At 35.5% G+C, this 18869-nt stretch overlaps 1 protein-coding gene and 1 pseudogene across 2 annotated transcripts; one reads left to right on the top strand and one right to left on the bottom strand.

Annotated features, from left to right (window-relative positions):
- Positions 1–554: 554 nt before the first annotated feature.
- LOC143577697 (G-type lectin S-receptor-like serine/threonine-protein kinase At1g11410) lies at positions 555–6432 on the top strand. The gene is made up of 7 exons (XM_077061461.1): positions 555–1842; positions 3862–3978; positions 4863–5056; positions 5263–5473; positions 5554–5791; positions 5873–6020; positions 6105–6432. The coding sequence occupies exons 1-7, from the start codon at positions 555–557 to the stop codon at positions 6417–6419; spliced, it is 2511 nt and encodes an 836-aa protein (XP_076917576.1). The 3' UTR covers positions 6420–6432.
- An 8497-nt stretch (positions 6433–14929) lies between these two features.
- LOC143576764 (ferredoxin, root R-B2 pseudogene) lies at positions 14930–16768 on the bottom strand (annotated as a pseudogene). The gene is made up of 2 exons (XR_013142994.1): positions 16653–16768; positions 14930–15493 (listed from the first exon to the last, which is right to left on the bottom strand). The product of XR_013142994.1 is annotated as a ferredoxin, root R-B2 pseudogene (transcript).
- Between the last annotated feature and the right edge of the window lie 2101 nt (positions 16769–18869).

The following is an 18869-nucleotide window of genomic DNA, read 5'->3' as shown; positions in this document are numbered from 1 at the left end:
CTTGTATACTTCTCATGATAAAAGTTATTTGTATTTGATCTAAACTCTTCAAACATTATGTATCAATCACTCGCTGTGTTCCCGAGTTCATTTATGAAAAGAAAGGGAAGGAAAAGAAATTTTTCTCTTCTTACCTTTTCTTTTGTCATCACCTCTTTCTTTTTAATTTTCTTTCCTTCTTAATTTTTTCAATTTGAAAAGATACATTTTTTTTTATTTTACTCCTTATTTTCACTCCCCTCCCCTCCTTTTCTTTCCTTTAATGAAACTCGGGAACACCTTTTTTATATCTTCCGTCCCTTTCCTTTCTTAAATGTAACTCGAGAACACAGCAAATTTTTTTCATTCCTCAATATCCTTTCTTTTCCTCCTTTAAATGAAACTCGGGAACACAATCTTAAGCCAAAATCATTTTTACACAAAGTCATGAAAGTGATGGCTCCCAGAACCATCTACTTTCTTTGATAATTTATATGTTTATCACTATCCTCATATCTTGCTTCTTTTGAAACTATTAAACACACAAAAAACATCTGATCCGAAAAAAAGAAAACATGTATGAACAAAGAGGTATCATTCTGGTATTTGTGTTAATCGTTTTGGTTTTCCGGTTTTGCACGTGTATCGACACCATCACTCTCACTCGGCCCGTTAAAGACGGGGATATTTTGGTCTCAAATGGAGGAACTTTTGCTCTTGGATTTTTTAGCCCCGCAGGCTCCAACGACAGATACGTGGGTATCTGGTATAACAAGATTTCAGAGCAAACTGTAGTTTGGGTTGCCAACAGAGACAGTCCAATCACCAACACGTCCGGTATCCTATCCATTGATAAAACGGGGAATCTCGTGCTACACGAAAAAGATCAAAGCTTTGTGTTTTGGTCAACCAATGTTTCCGGAGTGATGAATGATGGGTTTGCGGCTAAATTGTTGGATTCGGGGAATTTGGTGTTGTTTCAAGGCCTAAACAAAGAGGTCTATTCATGGCAAAGCTTTAATCACCCTTCAAATACGTATCTTCCGGGTATGAAGTTCGGGTTGGATAGGAAAACGGGTTTGAACCGGGTGTTTACATCTTGGAAGTCTAGTGGGAATCCGGGTGTCGGGGAGTATTCATATAAAATGGAGTTTGTTGGGTCAACTCAGTTGTTCTTGTATAAAAATATGATACGAGTTTGGCGGACAGGGTCATGGACGGGTCACGGATGGAGCGGTGTACCCGAGATGACGCCGAATTTCATCCTTAACGTGACTTACATAAACAACAACGATGAGGTGGAGGTCATTTACCAAATACGCAACTCGTCCATTTTTTCTAGATTAGTGGTTAACGAGTCTGGAATCGTGGAGAGGTTAGCTTGGCATGAGGCGGCTCATAAGTGGATCGGATTCTGGTCGGCTCCAAAAGAACAGTGTGATGGCTATAACCATTGTGGTCCTTTTGGCATTTGTGATCCTTATAGATCAGGCACTTTTGAGTGTGATTGCCTTCCTGGATACGAGCCACAGGCACCGCAGGACTGGTACCTGAGGGACGGTTCCAAAGGGTGTAAGAGAAAGGTTGAGACACATATGTGCGAGGCCGGAGACGGGTTCGTTGAGTTGGCTCGGGTTAAGGTACCGGACACATCTACGGCACGTGTGAACATGAGTTTGGGGTTAGAAGCGTGTAAAGAGTTGTGCTTGAGGAATTGCACGTGCATGGGGTATGCAAGTGGTGATGTTAGTAAAGTAGCCAGTGGTGGAGGTTGTATTACGTGGCATGGGGACATGATCGATGCAAGGACGTTTTCAGACGGGGGCCAATCTTTTTACATCCGGGTAGATGCATCTGAGTTAGGTATGTACTTCATTAACGGGTTTCTCATATCTTATTTTCTCAGTAACTTTTAAGTTTGTTATTCTCATCATCAGTCATCACGTCACGTTAGTTTTTAAATACCAAACAAACTTAACAATGATTATAGTACATTTGTTATTAAATAAAAATAATATAAAAAAGCTGGCAATGAATCAATGGTAAGTAACAGAACACGAAATGTAGTATTTAATTAATCAGTGTAGGTACATTTATTATGAAGGGTTCGTTTCATGGCTATAAAAATATCTTTCTAGTTGAAACACTAACTAGCTTTATTTTCGTGCATTTAATTTAATCCTATTCACATAATAAATATCTAAAATCTATTTGAAAATAAAGTATTCTAGTAAAATTTGATAACTTGATTATTTGTGATTTGAGTTTTATCCTAATTAAGATTGTTGATAAAATAAAATATTAAAAAAAATTTGTTGATAACACGTGATCAATTTCCATTAGCTCCATCTTTAAAATCTTATCTAGATGTTAATTAATCCGACGAACACCGCACCTCCTAAAATTCATCTAATGTTCACTTTGTAGTATTCAAACCACACTAGTTTGATGAAGATAAACCTAATGTCACCGGCCAAAAGGCCTTTGACACTTTTGTATCTTATTCTTGTAATTTAGCTAAGAAAAACACATGCATATATTTATAACTTATTCGATTTAAAAACATTACAAAAATATTTCCCTGTCTTCCATTCGCAAAAAATATGAATCTATGTAATTTGAGAACTACTATAATTTCTCTAAAACTAATTTCTTTCACATAATTATAGGGGACACATAATTATAGTGGATGAGTTAAGAATGCTCTAAATAGAAAAAAAAATTTCCAACCAAATGGGCCAGCAAATGGTTAGCCCAACAAGATGTTGATGAGGTTACTCTAATAAAGCAATCCTACCTTATTCTGTCGGTAAGTTGCTTGTTTAATTAGCTCGGATTAATAATATCTAGGGTGCAAACGAGCGAAGCTGCTCGCGAGCTACTCGAGATCGGCTTATTAAAGAGCTTGATCAAGCCGAACTTAATCGAGTCTGAGCCCAAGCCTATAAGTAAGCTTGTTTAATAAATGAGCCCGAGCCCGAGCTTCACTTACCGAGCTCGAGCCGGCTCGCGAACCTAAACGAGCATGTCAGTTATATAATTTTTTGAAATATATATTTAATAGTTATTAATTAATATATATAATTTTATGAAAAAATAACTAAATTATTTTATACATAAAATTATAATATAAATAATGATAATTATATAAAAATAATTATTAGAAGTAAACGAGCCGAGCTCGATCTTTGAAAATAGAGCTCGAATCTGAGCCTGAGCCAAGCTCGAGCTTTGAAAATAGAGCTTGAATCGAGCCGAACTCGAGCTTGAGCTCTGCGTAAATTAAACGAGCCGAGCTCGAGCCTGGTCGAGCTCGGGCTCGGCTCAACTGGTTTGCACCCCATCTCAGCACTAATTACTACAACAAGAAACTGATCTCATAAAGTTAGCGGGCTTAGCTCTTATTAAATTAGTATGCTCTTTATTTGTGTAGATCTCTATTGCTAAATGCGTATAAAATTTCACTGCTAGAAAACTAGGTTTTGCGACCGCATCTGCCGTCGCAAATGGTAGTGATTGCGCTGTTGGGACTGTTTTGCGACTGAAAATGTGGTGGGAAAAACACACGTTTTGTTTTTATTTTTGCAACCGAATTTTTCAACCATAAAGTTGGTTGCAGATTTGCGAATTGCGACAGCTTCTAGTACTGCGACTAATTTTGTATGCAACCGTTTTGCGACCGTGTTTAGTGACTGCTTTCCTTAGCGATTTGGCAACTGCATATTATATATATCATGATATGAGTCGACTTTGTAAGCTTCTGACTTATAAAATCATAAGTATACGTAATGTCAGACATTTAAATCTGCGGCACAAAACTATATATATAAATAAGCTTATATATTATTTGGCCTAATGTTACTTCTTGTGAATTTATAACAGCCAAGTACTCATCACAGAGATCGCATAAGAACCGATTTCTGGTCATCGGCACACCAGTGATTGCAGCAGGGTTTTTCTTGTTTACTTTAGTCTGTTGTTTCCTATGGCAGAAAAAAGGTATGTCTAAACCAGCTCATTAGGCCTAGACATATGCATATATCCTGAGACTATGTATTGTTGTTTGGTTAGTTAAAGTGCCACCTAGGTGCCACGTGATTGCCACATAGGCAGTCGGCTTCAACAAACCAACTTAAAAAACAAGTGTAGCTAGGAGGCTAGTTAACCAAGACACCCCCCCCCCCCCACCTCCACAACACTTGGTCTAATATTAGATTTCCTTTCTCCGGCATTATTTGACCCTTGGAAAATGTCTTTTCATCTGTTTATTCTTTTTAATATTAGAACTTGCCCGGTATCGTCCCCTTTACCAAAAAGAATGAAGATTGAAGATATATAGGATAAGCAAATAAAGAAACCCATGAAGAATATGTGGAATGAAGAACACTTAGTGGTTTAGTTTGATTAGATTCTGACAAATCAAAAACTAATCCACCTGAGTGTTCATATATTTCTTAGAGGGTATGAATCATGAAAGCGTTGGAACGAAAATCCGAAAATGCTATTCGATTTTGTTTTCCGGTTGAAACCAATTTTCAAACTCTAAACAAATAAGTATTTTTGACTTATGACTAGAACACAACATATTCACAATCTCTTGGATGTTACTCTTTTTTTGTATAAAACTTGAGTAGTAAGAACTCTGCCTGGGAAACATGAATTAAGAAAAACCAGTTCTTTTTGAGTGAATTCGGAACAATTCATGATTCATACTATACCTATAGGCTATAACTACATAAACCAAAATGACATGTTTTTTGTTTGCATTGTTGACTGGATACCGGGCATGGGCCATGGTTTACGCTCCTGGCTAGAAGAAGAATGAAACTAACAGAAATGCATTAGTAAACTAGTCCTTAAGACCTCTTAATTGTTTCAAACAGCCAAACAAAATGAAGACGGAGTTGGGCTCAGTTTCAAGAATAGCTTGAAATCCTTGGAAGGGTCTTTCAGAAAAAACGATATTGGTGAAAATGTTGATCTACATGTGTTTGATTTGAGCATAATAACCACAGCAACAGATAGTTTTTCCTTTTCAAACAAGCTCGGAGAAGGTGGCTTCGGCTCCGTTTATAAGGTAGGAAAATTAACAGACAAATAAAAAAAATGCTCTAAATGCGTAGGAAAACTTTTTTTTAATTTTTTCCTATGAAAGTTTTCCCGACAAGATAGTTTTTTTGTCGGAAAACAGAGTCTCCTATACATTTCCGGCCCATTTTTGCATAAGAAACGTCCAAGTTTTCTAGTAGAGTACTGTCAGTTAATAAAGAACAAATTACTCAGGGCAAGCTACTAAATGGGCAAGAAATTGCAGTCAAAAGACTATCACAAAGTTCAGGACAAGGGATGCAAGAATTCAAGAACGAAGTAACTTTGATAGCGAAACTTCAACACAAGAACCTAGTTCGACTTTTGGGGTATTGTTTCCTTAAGGAAGAAAAGATGTTAGTTTACGAATACTTACCAAACAAAGGCTTGGATTCTTTCATCTTCGGTTAGTTCTTAAATCCAACTACATACTATATTTCCTAAAGTTCCATAAATTCTGAAATATTCAACGAAATGATGTATTAGATAAAGAAAAGGCATCTCTTTTAGACTGGAAGAAAAGGTTTCAGATCATTCAGGGAATTGCTCGCGGACTTCTATATCTTCATCACGATTCTAGGCTCAAGATCATTCATAGGGATCTAAAAGCAAGCAATGTATTGCTAGATACAAATTTAAACCCAAAAATTTCAGATTTTGGAATGGCAAAAATCTTTGGAGGGGATGAAGACGAAGCCAAAACGCGTAGAGTTGTTGGAACATAGTATGGGCCGTTCTTAGCTCTATAACTTAGAACAATCTTAATTTGTTTCACTTATCTAACAATGATGTGATACGATTGCAGTGGATATATGTCTCCAGAGTATGCAATGGAAGGCCTTTTTTCAGTAAAATCCGATGTTTTTAGCTTTGGAATTCTAGTTCTTGAGATAGTCAATGGTAGGAAAAACAGCAGCTACTATAAGGAAAACTCGGTTAATTTGATTGGGCATGTAAGTAGTTAAAGTTTTTTACATCTTTGTTTGTTGATTATTTACCCAACAAACTAAAGTTATCATCATAAATACCATGTTTAGGTTTGGGAGTTGTGGAAACAAGACAAAGCGTTGACGGTTATTGACCCATCTTTAGGAGATTCGTTTGATGCCCGTGAAGTTCTTTTATGTATCCATGTCGGTATGTTGTGTGTTCAAGAATTGGCTAGTGATCGGCCTACAATGACTGGCGTGGCATTTATGTTGAGTAATCATGAAACAATGCTTGCATCTCCTAATCAACCAGCATTCATCTTTAGACAGCTGAATCATAGTAAAGACTCAACATCAGCATCTGCTAGTGGTGATGGTGGCTCCGTTTTCGATGGGACCATCACAATTGTTCATGCTCGGTAGTTTCATACTCTCTTGAACATTAATATGAATGAAGTTATGTAATGTGTAAGTAGTTTTTCTATAAAGTTTAAACATGTATGTAATAGGTTGCAACTTATTATAAAAGTAATGTCACGCTGCTCCATAAATGTCTTTACAATCACACTTGTAAGATACATATTGTCAAGCTCTGGTACCCACTGGCGCAGGTTAGTTGGGGTCTGGGGGTGCCCCGGCCCCCCAGTTTTTCCGGTCGGTAGTGTATATTTTCCGATATTCGACCGAAAATTTTTATAGGTATTGAGCCCGACCCCCCTGGATTGTTTTTATACGTATCGAGCCCGGCCCCCAAAAATAATTTCTCCATAGAATAATCCTGGTTCCCACTGATTTTATTTTATAAAAACCCGACATTTGATTTTATTTTATATAAAGTCTGTTTATTATTATAATTTGCTTTTTGTAAAAGAAATCCCAAACTTTAAGGGCTTGTATTGTAAATATGTTAAAGTTATTAAATCAATAAAATTAACAAATGACGGTTTGAATTAGGGTTCTGCCTTCGCGCCTACGCACAGGTCTCCAGACTCCAGCGGCATTCCAAACGTCCGTCAAAAGGCGAAACGGCAATAGCTGCAGCCTGCAGTGATCGTCCACAGCCGCCAGCGCCCAGCCCCCAGCCGAAGTGCTGTGACATTCGTCAATTTCGGGTCTTGTTTGTATTCGTTTTTTTATTTGTTTATTATGTAAACCGACCCGATTTGTAAACCGAAACTTATGTTATAATCAAAATAATGGATTTATGTTACAATATTGTTTCACACTTGTTGGGTCTTGAAAACATCCTATTTTTATTTTTATTTATTTATTTATTATTTATTTTATTTTTTTGTTGTTTTGTGTTTTTGTCTTGATCCATTTTGCATGAAAACTCTTGTGTCTCACACCCATATTTGACCACCAACATTACCCTATATATACACCACCTTTCCTCTTCATTTTCCCTTGCTACAACTCCAAAAAAAAAAACTCTCTCAAACATCAAAGATTCAAGGTTATCTTCTTAAGTGTTCTTGAAGGATTTTGGTCTTTCATCTTAATTAGTTTATGTAGCCTTATTAATACTTGTTTATGGTTGTGCAAAATATATATAATATACACCCCTTGTTTACCTTTGGTAGTTACTTCTCAGATTCCGGTCGGTGAGGTTTCGGACCCCATAAGGCAAGGCTTCACGGAGGACTTCGTGTCCTTGATATATATACATCTATATAACTTGTTCATACATATTAATCTTGCTTATTTTAGTTTGTTGGTCATGTTTACAAGTTCCATGGTTATGGGTTTTTAAGAGTCTATGCTTCGGTTTAACCGTAAATAGCTCTAAACCGTAAACCGAACTTTGTTACTAGTTTTGTTTGTTTAAACATACTTAGTGTTAGATCTAAGTTTCTAAAATCATTTTTACAAATTCTATGGTTATGGGTTTGTAGAATCTTACCTCGGTCTTAACCCGAAACACGATCCGAACCGAAAACCGAACTTTTGTTTAAAGAATTTATTGTTAACTTTTGGTATTTTTCTATTTGTACATTATTATACAAGTTATTTAGTGTTTGGACATGTGGAAACCATCTATGAACTTGTTGTAAGATGGAAACCGAACCAAACCGATTCTTGCTCGCTTAAGACACACAAGTGTGTTTTTCTTTAGCCATCAAGACTTGTATATTTCTTTAAAAATAGTTACAAATTGATTTTTAAATATTTTCTTAAGTACTTGGAAATGTTGGATCCAACTTGATCTCATAACAAAGTTTGGACCGACAAAACCGAACACTCGCTTAACGTGCGTTGTTAGTTCTAAAACAATGGAACTACATACTTGGTTAAGTCTTATTAAATTTTATTGAGTTATCTCATAACATTCAATATTTTGGAAAGTTGACTTTGGGTTTGACCAATTATCAAGACCCGAACCGACAACCCGAACACTCGATAAAAAAAACCAGTTTTAGTATCTTTATTCCAAAGGGATTTGCATTCTTGCATTTTACCTACCTTATTACTTAACATAGTTTGAGTAAATATTAAGGTTAGATACTTTAACCCGGTTTCGAGCAAACTTACATTTTTAAAGGGTTATTATTATAAATTCTTAAATAGTCACATTTTAAACCTTGAACTTTAATTATTTACATTTCTCAACATTTATTTTGTTTAAAGACCTTCAAGACAACCTTTCTAAATTCAAGACTTCTTTTCTTTTTAGGCATTGTGCGTTAAACTCGTCGTTCCGACAAATCTCCAAATTATCATCTTTCAAGTTTACTACTTGAAGGTGAGTACTTCATACCCCATTTTCCATATTTTATTTTGGGGTGACATTTCATACTTATTCAACAAAATGCTTTATATTTGAATCTTAAACCACAAACGTAGTTGTATACTTTACCTAAATAATTGCTCGATTTGGTGTTCTATGCTTATATGCCTATGTGTTTATCGCTTTTGGTTGGTGGAACTATAAAATCCTAGACTATTTGGCATCCCCTTATAGCAAGGTGTCGTTAACGTAATGCAATTAACGATAACTATAAAATCCTAGACTATTTGGCATCCCCTTATAGCTAGGTATCGCTAATGTGTTTAGCGATATCTATTTATCCAAATTACCACTTTTATTTATCGTTTCGTATGCAAGTTTTGTGGTTATCTTTATTATATACTAATATGATTAAACTTATGAATTGCTCACCGACCTTTGTGTTGACAAACTTTATTTTATGAAATGTTGCAGGTTTGCATCTTGGTTGATTTATGATTGTGAAGAAAACGACATCAAAGACCTTAGGATATTAGTAAAAATGAACAATATCAATTTGCCATATTTTGTGATATCTTGTTCATGGTTATTTTATGAATAATTGTTATGTGACATTTTCGATGTTGTGAAATGAAATGAGTTTATTAAATACTGTCACTTTAATTAGTGTCATGTGCTTATGGACAATCGTTACACCTCGGCATGTTCCGCCGCCTTTGGTCGAGGTGTGACAAGTGCCACCTCTTCTCGCCACTAACGCCGACCAGAATACCAGAGCCCGACCTTCGTAACCGGTGATACTTAATTTGGGTTGAAATTAGAGTTAAATTGGGTTAAAATATGGTCGATTTTGTATGAACTCAGAGTTGAATTGGGTTAAAATTACTAAATTAAGTTCGAATCAACTAACCTGCGCCACTGATCGTACTGTTGCTTTTTTTTTAACTCAAAACTCGATTTGTATGAACTCAGAGCCTGCTTATATGAACTCATAATTACTTAATTAGTATTGTAATTTAATCGAATCGTGTTGTTGCATTTTTATTAGGTAATAGGCATATCATGACCCAACCCAAACCACTGACTCGAAAATTTTTATGTTGTTTGACTTTGACCCGACTCAAACCGAACCGCTGACCCCAAAATTTTTTGATCCATAACTTCGGCCCCACCGACAATTTTTCTCTGTAACGTCCTCTTTTCTAAATAAATAAATAAAGCATTTCGATCATTTTAGTTGACGTGTCGAGAGACGTTAATTAAATTAATTAAATAATATGTAGGGTATGGATAGGATAAGGTTAGCAAGGTTAATGGACTTGAACATAATTATGGGCCTAAAAGCCTTTGAGTTTTGCCTATTTAAACCCCTAGACTTTAATTTCAACCTTATCCTCATTATTTCTTCATCATTCTCACACACCTATACACACACAAATCAATCTTTCCATTTCCATCCTAGATTTAGTCCAATCACCAAAAAGATAAACTTTATATTATTGTCATTCGTTTCTCGTTAAGATTATTAACTCCTAAACCGGGTCAAACCAACGTAACCAAATCTAATACAAATAACATTAAAAATGAGAAATTATAAATAATATAATTAATATACATATAAGGAAATAGTGATTATGCAGATGCTTGTATATCTGTATGTACACCAATATATACATACAAAGATATATACATGTATATGTATATAGATATATTCGGTCTCGAGGAATCAACGGGTTGAAGGTCCGGCGAGATCCAAGAATACACGAAGCTCGAGGTGCCAAACAGATCCAAACCCGTATAAGACCCGAACCCAAATAAACAACCCGAGCTCAGATCTGAGCCATATGAGAAACCGAAACCAAACCGACCCGTTCCGACCACCGTTAAGCACCCAAACGGCCAGAAGAGGATCTGTCAGAACTCCACGCAAAAGTCCGGCAAGCGAAATGATTCCACGCGAAAGTCCGGCAAGCGAAATGAAACTAAGCGAAAAAGCTTATGCGAAAGGACTAGAGGTTGCCGTTCCAAGCTTTCTGTGTACACCACGGTGGCCGGTGTATGGTGTCGCCGGAAGGAGTGAATGGAGGCAGCGGTGTGTGGCCGGAAAGCTTATAGGGCAGTGGCGGTGAGGAGGGAGGTCGCCGGAATCCGGTAACGCCGGCGGTGGTGGTGGCTTTGATTATAAAGAAAGAAGAAGAAAGAAAAGTAAGAGAAAAGAAAAAAAAAAGAGGTGAGGGGGGGTGTACGGTTCTTGGGTTTAGGGTTGGGGGAGAGTTGGTATGTGTGTGTATATAATAATAATAATAATAATAATAATAATAATAAAAGTAAAACTAATAATAATAATAATAATAATAATAATAAAACTATAGTATTAATCATAAAATGCATAAGGATAATAAGGAAAGTGTGAATTGGTTAACGAAACCTGAACTCAAGACCTGCCCCAAATAAAGAAATAGGAGTAAAAGGAGAACCAAGCAACTAACTCGCTAAGAAAGAAACTCATTGACAAGTATTAATCTATAAATATATACATATACATATAAATATACATATGACAAATGTAGAAATGAATATGAGAACTTAAAATAAGCAAGAGCCAAATATGAACCCGAACTCGCTCTTAAAGAAACGTTAACTCTTAGACGCATTGAGAACGTAAACTAATAATAATGCAAAGAGTATATATATATATATATATATATATATATATATATATATATATATAAAGATCCTTAAGAATGCAAATTAATGAAGTCAGTTCGTTAATAAAATAAGGATAAGCATATTAGATTAATAAGAACAGTTAAAGATGAATATATGTCGATTCGGTTAATTTAACGGTTAACCCTGTTAACTCAAGAATATAAATAATAAACAAATATAGAGGATTAATACGTGTACATTATTAACAGTTAGTCGAGCTCAGTTGAAGAAAGGAATTACTATTAACGGTGAACACAACAGGATCCAGGTGAGTTCTAGCCCCTTTCTCTGCGTTTTTCGGGGCTGTATGCATACTCCTATGTGATAGTTGAAATACTTATCCTAAGTGATAGGTATAGGATACGTGTATGATTGTGCATTGACTGCTATTATTACATAATATTTATATGATAGAATGTGTATATGTATATATGTATATTATATATACATGAGACAGGTAAAGTATGCATGTACGATAATGAAAGTATAAAATGAGCGTATGGAAATATATATGTGTATATTGTGTATATACATGAAGCAGGTAAAGTATGCACGTACGATAATAAAAGTATGGAATGAACGTATGGATAGTTGACGGGACATGTATGGTCGTATGGTTAAACGAGACAAAGGGACCAGACCCTAATAATATCTGAGATTGTGATATAAGGGACCAGACCCTAATAATATCTGAGATAGTAGGGACCAGACCCTCATAATATCTGAGATTAGAGGGACCGGACCCTATTAATATCTGGGATAGAAGGGACCAGACCCTTGCAAATATCTGAGATTGAGGGACCAGACCCTAATAATATCCGAGATAATAGAAGTAGGATAGTATACGGTATACCTTAGGAAAGTAGTAAGGAAGGTGTGTAAATACGTACGTATGTACGTAAAGTATATATATGAATGGGTAATAGTAAGTAAAGTACAAAATACGTATCTTCGGAAGCGTATAAGTATGGACGTGAATGTATTGTATGTTAAATTGATTAACTAGAACTCACTAAGCGGAACTGACTTTTAGTATACACGCAGGTGAGCAGGATGAGACAGGTGGCTTGAGGGAGACACGTGGCGAATAAAGGAAGATTGGCATCGAAAGAAAGAAGAGACATGTGTTATTATATTCTATGTTTAAGACTTATGTTTTGTTATTTTAAGACAAGTACTTATGTTATGTAAGAATGCTTGACGTTTATGTTCCGCGAAATGTTTTAATTAACTCTGATTTTACGAATTATGTGAATGAGTAAATCCAACTAACAAGAAAGTAGGGCACCCGGATCGGGGGCTTTACAGGTTGGGGCACCCGGGTCGGGGGCCTTACATTCTCAAGCTTTGTCCCTGCTGGTACCATCACAATACAAATAGGTAAACTTGATGGTGGTAGTTTTAATTAGACGTGTAAAGTTATGTTTGAATACTATTACTTGTATTGGATTAATTGGGCCCTTTTCTAATTTAATGTTTAAGTTTCACCACTGCTTCACCAATGACTAGAAAAAGAAATTTTGCATCAAAAAATTACCTATAAGCAAGTAGCACAATCTAAATTGGTGATCGATGCATGATTTATAATGTTCTGATTGAGATAAAATCAGCTTAAACATACATTGGAGCTAATTTACTTTTCCATTAAATTAGGATTTTGTTGAGAAAATTAAACGTCATGACTATGCAATTGGCCTCTGGCTTAATGGCATAAGTTTTTTTTTATGGTGTTTTTGAGTGTGTTAGACATGGAGTATCAAAATCAGCATGAACGGTTGGCATCTCATCTCAAAAAACTCACTCAGATATTAGTGATGGATCCAAACAATATTTAAAAAAAGTAATGATTTTCATTAGTCCAATTACTACTATAAATTATTATATATCATGAAATTTATTCAGTTTCAAATATTACAATTAAAAAATTTGATCCATGATATGATAAAAGTTGGAAACAAATATCTACATGACACATAAATCCTCGACCACCAAATTGTAACAAAATATTCCAGAAACTATTTAATAGCATCACCCGTCCCTTATGATCGTTAACTTTACGAATTAGTCTTTCTAACTACTCTCTTTCTGAAGGTACATTTTCTCCTCCAACCTCTTGTTGTTTTGCAATTGTTTTCTTCATAAAAGAAACAACAAATACAAGAGAATACATATGGCTGCATGTGGAACCCTTCAGCAAATCTTTGATAACCCATTAGCCGCTTCACCATGCAAGCACAATATCCCCATGAGCCTGCTCGATGATTCACCCGTCGATGTGTTGTCAGGATTCAATCTTAACGAGATAACCAATTCGAATATTATTCTCTCCCCGGATCATACTTTCGAGACAGAAAGACACGAAAGTATCATAAAACAAGCAAGAACCAAGATCCCGGTGAAACCGAAGATCAAGTCTAGGAATATTAATGGGAAGGAAATGCCGCCACCAATGTCTTCTTTCGGGAAGCGGGTATGTTTTAAATCGTATCGGCATAATGGGAGGCTTGTTATTAAAGCAGAAAAGATCCTAACACAGAATATATTGCATGCGTATATAGAGGACGGGCGATTGATGTTGCGGTTTGTTCGGTTTGATGACGACATGGAGGCCTAGCAGGATGATAAAATTCGGTAACGGTAAGGTTATGGTGTTCATTAGAGTGTTAATGAGGATGATGAAAATAGGAAAGAAAATGTGATTAGGAAAGAAACACCAAAAAAGCAGCCAATTTGTAAAGTTCGGTATATTTCTCTTGGAAATAATAAATGTTGATTTCAATTTTGGGTTTGTGTTATTTTCCATACTTAGGTAGCCTGTATTTTCTCTTTTAAAATTGTGAGGAATTTTGTAGAATATGTAGTGATTATATAGGAAAAATAATTGAATTTTTTTAATATAAAATAGTCACCATCAGCTAGGTGGACCAAGTCAAACCTCACCCCGGCACTGTGTGGGAACAGTCCCCCCCCCCCTCCTTCTCCCAAAGCGCCCAGGGGGCGGTGTTCCCCGACGCTTTGGGGGAGCCCAAAGTGCCCCATTACGAGGGGGTTCTAAGACAATGACATCTTATCATCTCATCATATGCTTTTCATAACAAAATGGGATTTTTACATATTTCATGTTGGTAACTCCAACAATTACATATTCAAATCTAAAAATTAATTACATATTTCCCTTTTTCGTATATAATTACTCATTTACCCTTATTCATTTCACCTCTTTTGGTAAAGACACAGACCAAAAATCTAACTTATTATTGAAACATATAACGGCTAATTGATTTCATTTTCTTTCAACTTAGATTCACGTGACTTCTTTACCCTTTGAATTACTAGAATCCATTATAATTATAGTACCACCCAAACACATATCTTACTAAGTTTCAAGTACACATTTGTAATTTGCATTGTATCTTATCAATGTATATAGAGTTTTTAAAATAACGATGTTTAGAATTTCTTCATCTCAATATCAACATCATGTCACAACTCACAAGATTCAAAATCCTTATTGCTACCAAGAGAATCTAAAGAACAAATTCGCGAACCGTTCATAAGTTTAGATCACACATGAAACTTAGTAAAGATCACCTTCTTTGTGTGTGTGAACAACACAATCAGAAGTCGGGTATGAAATGCAAGTCAACAAGTAACCCTCTTTCATTTGGTTATCATCAAGAAACGACCCATCCGATTGGTCAACACCACCAGAGACCAGCTTTCCTGCACATGTTGAGCACGCGCCCGCCCTGCAAGAGTATGGCAACTCGACTCCAGCACTCTCAGCTGAGTCAAGAATGTAACAATCATCGGCTGCATCAAACTCGTGTTCTTCACCTCCGGGTCCCACAAGTTTAACCTTGTATGTAGCCATTGCGGTTGTTCTATATGAAGAACCGGTCTTTAAGCCAAAGGTTTTTGAAATGCTCTTAACTGTTGGAAGAGTGGATGGGTACTTTAGAAAAGAGCTGACCGTGGTTTGGGGAGCGGTTTTGACCATGGTTTGGGGTGCTGTTCGGAGCATGGTTTGAGTTGGAAGTGTGAAGGACGACATGCTGACCTGGATATAAATGAAAATAAAGAATTAGTAATCAGAATGAACCTTCTGAATGACTGATAACTAATTTCTACACCAAACGAATTGATGTGATAGACTAATACAGTAATAATGTTGTTCAAAATTAAAAACATGAATATGAAGATGATACCTAAAATAGAGGTGGGTAGGTGTTTCTATAAAATTGGGACATTTGCATATGATATGTCTTTTCTTTACAATTAAAGATTTATGGTTATGATCAAACAAGTAAAATGTCCAGAATATCAACATCAAAAACCATAAATCGTATTTGGCAGCCACATTATAAAGAGTATAAAACAACTCTTACCAAAAAACCAGCCAGAATAAAAATTAAGGCAGTAGTTTAATAATTGTGAGCAAATCCATATTCATAATTGAAATTCATAAATCCAAAGTGCAGCAATCGCAGGGCCATGAGATATTTGTGTACATACATTGCAAAGATCTTAAACTGAAAAGAACCTAACAATCTAATTAACATGAAAATCAGCCATTATACTCACCAAAATGAATTAAGACCGCTTAATTAGTGTGTGAATTCTTAATTGTGAAGTTCAGTAGCACACTTTCTTTTCACAGGCTATAACTTTTAATTTTAGTTTTAATTTCTTCTCTGCGGATGTTAATTTTCAACATTCTATATAAGTATTCCTAAATAAAACTCAGTCTCTCACTTTACAAAGTGTAAAATCGGTCAACATCGGTTAACAGGAGGATCAGCCAACACTCTTGACCTTGTATACAAATAATTTGCCTTTAATTATATTATCTCCACAATACATCACAAAGCCATTTCAAAACACTTACTCTACACCAAAATCTTCTGTTATACCTAAAAATCATGAAATCAATCTGAATACATCACACAGATTATCCATGTGAATTTTGCAATTACTTTCACATGCATGTAAGCATCTACGGCAGCAAAACAAAATAATACTCCTCAATTTCACAGATCTAACCTAAAAACGCATACCTCGACTAATCATAACGAGATCAATTTCGTCATAACAAAACCTAATAAAAATTGCATCTAAAACTCAAACTGTCAATCAGCGATCGATAGATTGAAACACAAGTAGTGTAATAGCGTTAGATTACAAGAAAACATAAAATTGAAGGATCTGGACGAACTTACGGTTACGGAGGTGAAATGCAACAAGCGGAGTAACCGAGGGGTGAGCAAATTGGAGTGTGGTGGGTTTATTATTTATTTATATTTATAAACAAGAGAGTTGGGGTGGTTGGGAAGGTGGCGTTTGGAATCTGGAAAAGTGTGTGAGCCAAATGATATCCTGAGGGGGTGTTTGGTAGAGGGAATTGAGGGGTGAGAAATGGAATTGGAAAAAATTATCTTGTTTGTTTATGAAAGAAAGAGGTGAGAAATGAAAATAAACCATTTCTATTTCTCTGATTTTGTTTCTCTAAAAAAAGCGGAGAATTGATTTCTAGGGTTTCATTTCTCCCATTTTCCTCTTTTTCATTTCTCCCATTTTCCTCCTTCAGCAAGGATAGCATCGCAACCCAATTGCCTCCTGTTAATCGTTATCTCGACAGTCACTCACCAATCGGTTGCAACATTCACCTATTCCTTCAATAACCTTTATAATTGCTAATCGATTAGCTGGTGATGTAGTCTATTGGGTTTCGACTATTTTCATTGATGCCTCTTCGAAATACGATCAGGTACTAATCAATATATCCCTTGATAATTAGGTCTAAATCCCGCTATTTTTTCGATTTCTACTTGAATATCGCCTTGCCTATAATTGGGCGAATTTGCGTCAGCATTCGATAATGCCCTCAACTTTTGATATATACAACTGATACATGGGTATGTTTGGATTAGTTAGATATCAGTTTAGAAATGTTTATTTAGGATGAAGATTTTGGATTTTTTCTTTTTGGACAATATATAAGTTTGGTTCCTCTGAACATGGTGCTCTTATTATAAACTATCGTGAGGTCTAGTTTAGTGTATAATAGGAACTATGAACTCTTTTGATTTGTTATATATATGAAGTTTAGATTTAACAGACACAAAGCAAACTGATATACTTTTTTTTCATCAGCATCGGCAGTCACCTGACATCCATCAGCATCGCCGCCGTACCTGGAATCAGCTTCTATCAATCATTTAATCATCAGCAAACCTAACCTGTGAGTTCTCCTTTAATTCAACACTTTGTTTTCATTATACATCTTATTCTATTAGCTTTGTACAAATCAATAATTATTAAGTGGTAGAACATGAATTAAGTTTATGTTGTTGATTAAATTAGCAACTGCTTCAATATTCTTAGCTAAATGAAGTTTAGATTTAACAGACACAAAGCAAACTAATATTTGGATTATATTTTGGAGTTATTTGTTTTTCTTGAATTTTCTTATATTTTTATGTGTAGATGGCAAGATCACCTTCCAGACAAAGAATAGTTGCCATAGGTGCATTTTATGTCATTTATGTTACGATTCGTTGGTGGATGTTGTGTACTTATCATTTGCGTCGGTCGATTGAGTCAATGACTTTACGTACAAAATATTTAATGAGTTACCATAATAGGCGTGAAAACATGGTGAGGATGGTTTATGAAAGTGATGTTACGAGTGTTGTTAACATAAGAATGAATATACATGCATTTACAACACTTTGTGATATGCTAGAAACTAGAGGGGGACTAAAGAATAGTAAAAACATGCTAGTCGATGAGCAAGTTGCTATGTTTTTACATACCCTTGCTCATAATGCAAAGAATAGGATACTAGTCAACAGATTTCATCGGTCCGGGGAAACTGTAAGTCGGTATTTCAAGTTAGTCTTAAATGCTATATGTCGATTACACAAAGAACTCTACAAGTCACCCGTGCCAGTGCCTGATAATGAAACTGATGAAAGATGGGAATGGTTTAAGGTTAGTCAAACACATTTTTTATTAAAGATATTTTTTGCTAACATACATTAGTAAGTAATGATTTCTTTTAACTCAGGGTTGCTTAGGAGCATTAGATGGAACATACATTAAAGTTAAAGTCCCTGCTATTGATAGAAAACCTTATAGGACAAGAAAAGGGCAGATTTGTACTAATGTACTCGGAGTATGTACGAGAGACCTTTTATTTACGTATGTCTTAGCGGGATGGGAGGGTTCTGCAGCTGATAGTAGAGTTTTGCGTGATGCAATCAGTAGACCCAATGGTCTTAAAATAACTCCGGGTATGTGATAGACAATTTTCAAAGAATATACATAGATTTAAGTATGATAATTAACATAGAGTTTATGGTTAATTGTAGGAACATACTACCTTTGTGATGTCGGTTATACAAATGGTGAAGGATTTTTAACTCCATATCGAG

This window comes from Bidens hawaiensis, unplaced genomic scaffold (genome assembly GCF_021521415.1).
Source record: "Bidens hawaiensis isolate Kalapana, Puna unplaced genomic scaffold, B.hawaiensis_p1.1 tig00001461_1, whole genome shotgun sequence".
NCBI lineage: Eukaryota > Viridiplantae > Streptophyta > Magnoliopsida > Asterales > Asteraceae > Bidens > Bidens hawaiensis.
Note: the sequence above shows the minus strand (reverse complement) of the source record. Positions and strands in the feature narration are given on the sequence as shown.

Bases quoted from the DNA above. Each gene is read 5' to 3' on its own strand.
- LOC143577697 (XM_077061461.1), top strand. From the start codon at position 555: ATGTATGAACAAAGAGGTATCATTCTGGTATTTGTGTTAATCGTTTTG. The intron at 1,843-3,861 runs GTATGTACTTCA...AATTTATAACAG, and splicing joins GGTAGATGCATCTGAGTTAG to CCAAGTACTCATCACAGAGA. The intron at 5,792-5,872 runs GTATGGGCCGTT...ATACGATTGCAG, and splicing joins CGTAGAGTTGTTGGAACATA to TGGATATATGTCTCCAGAGT.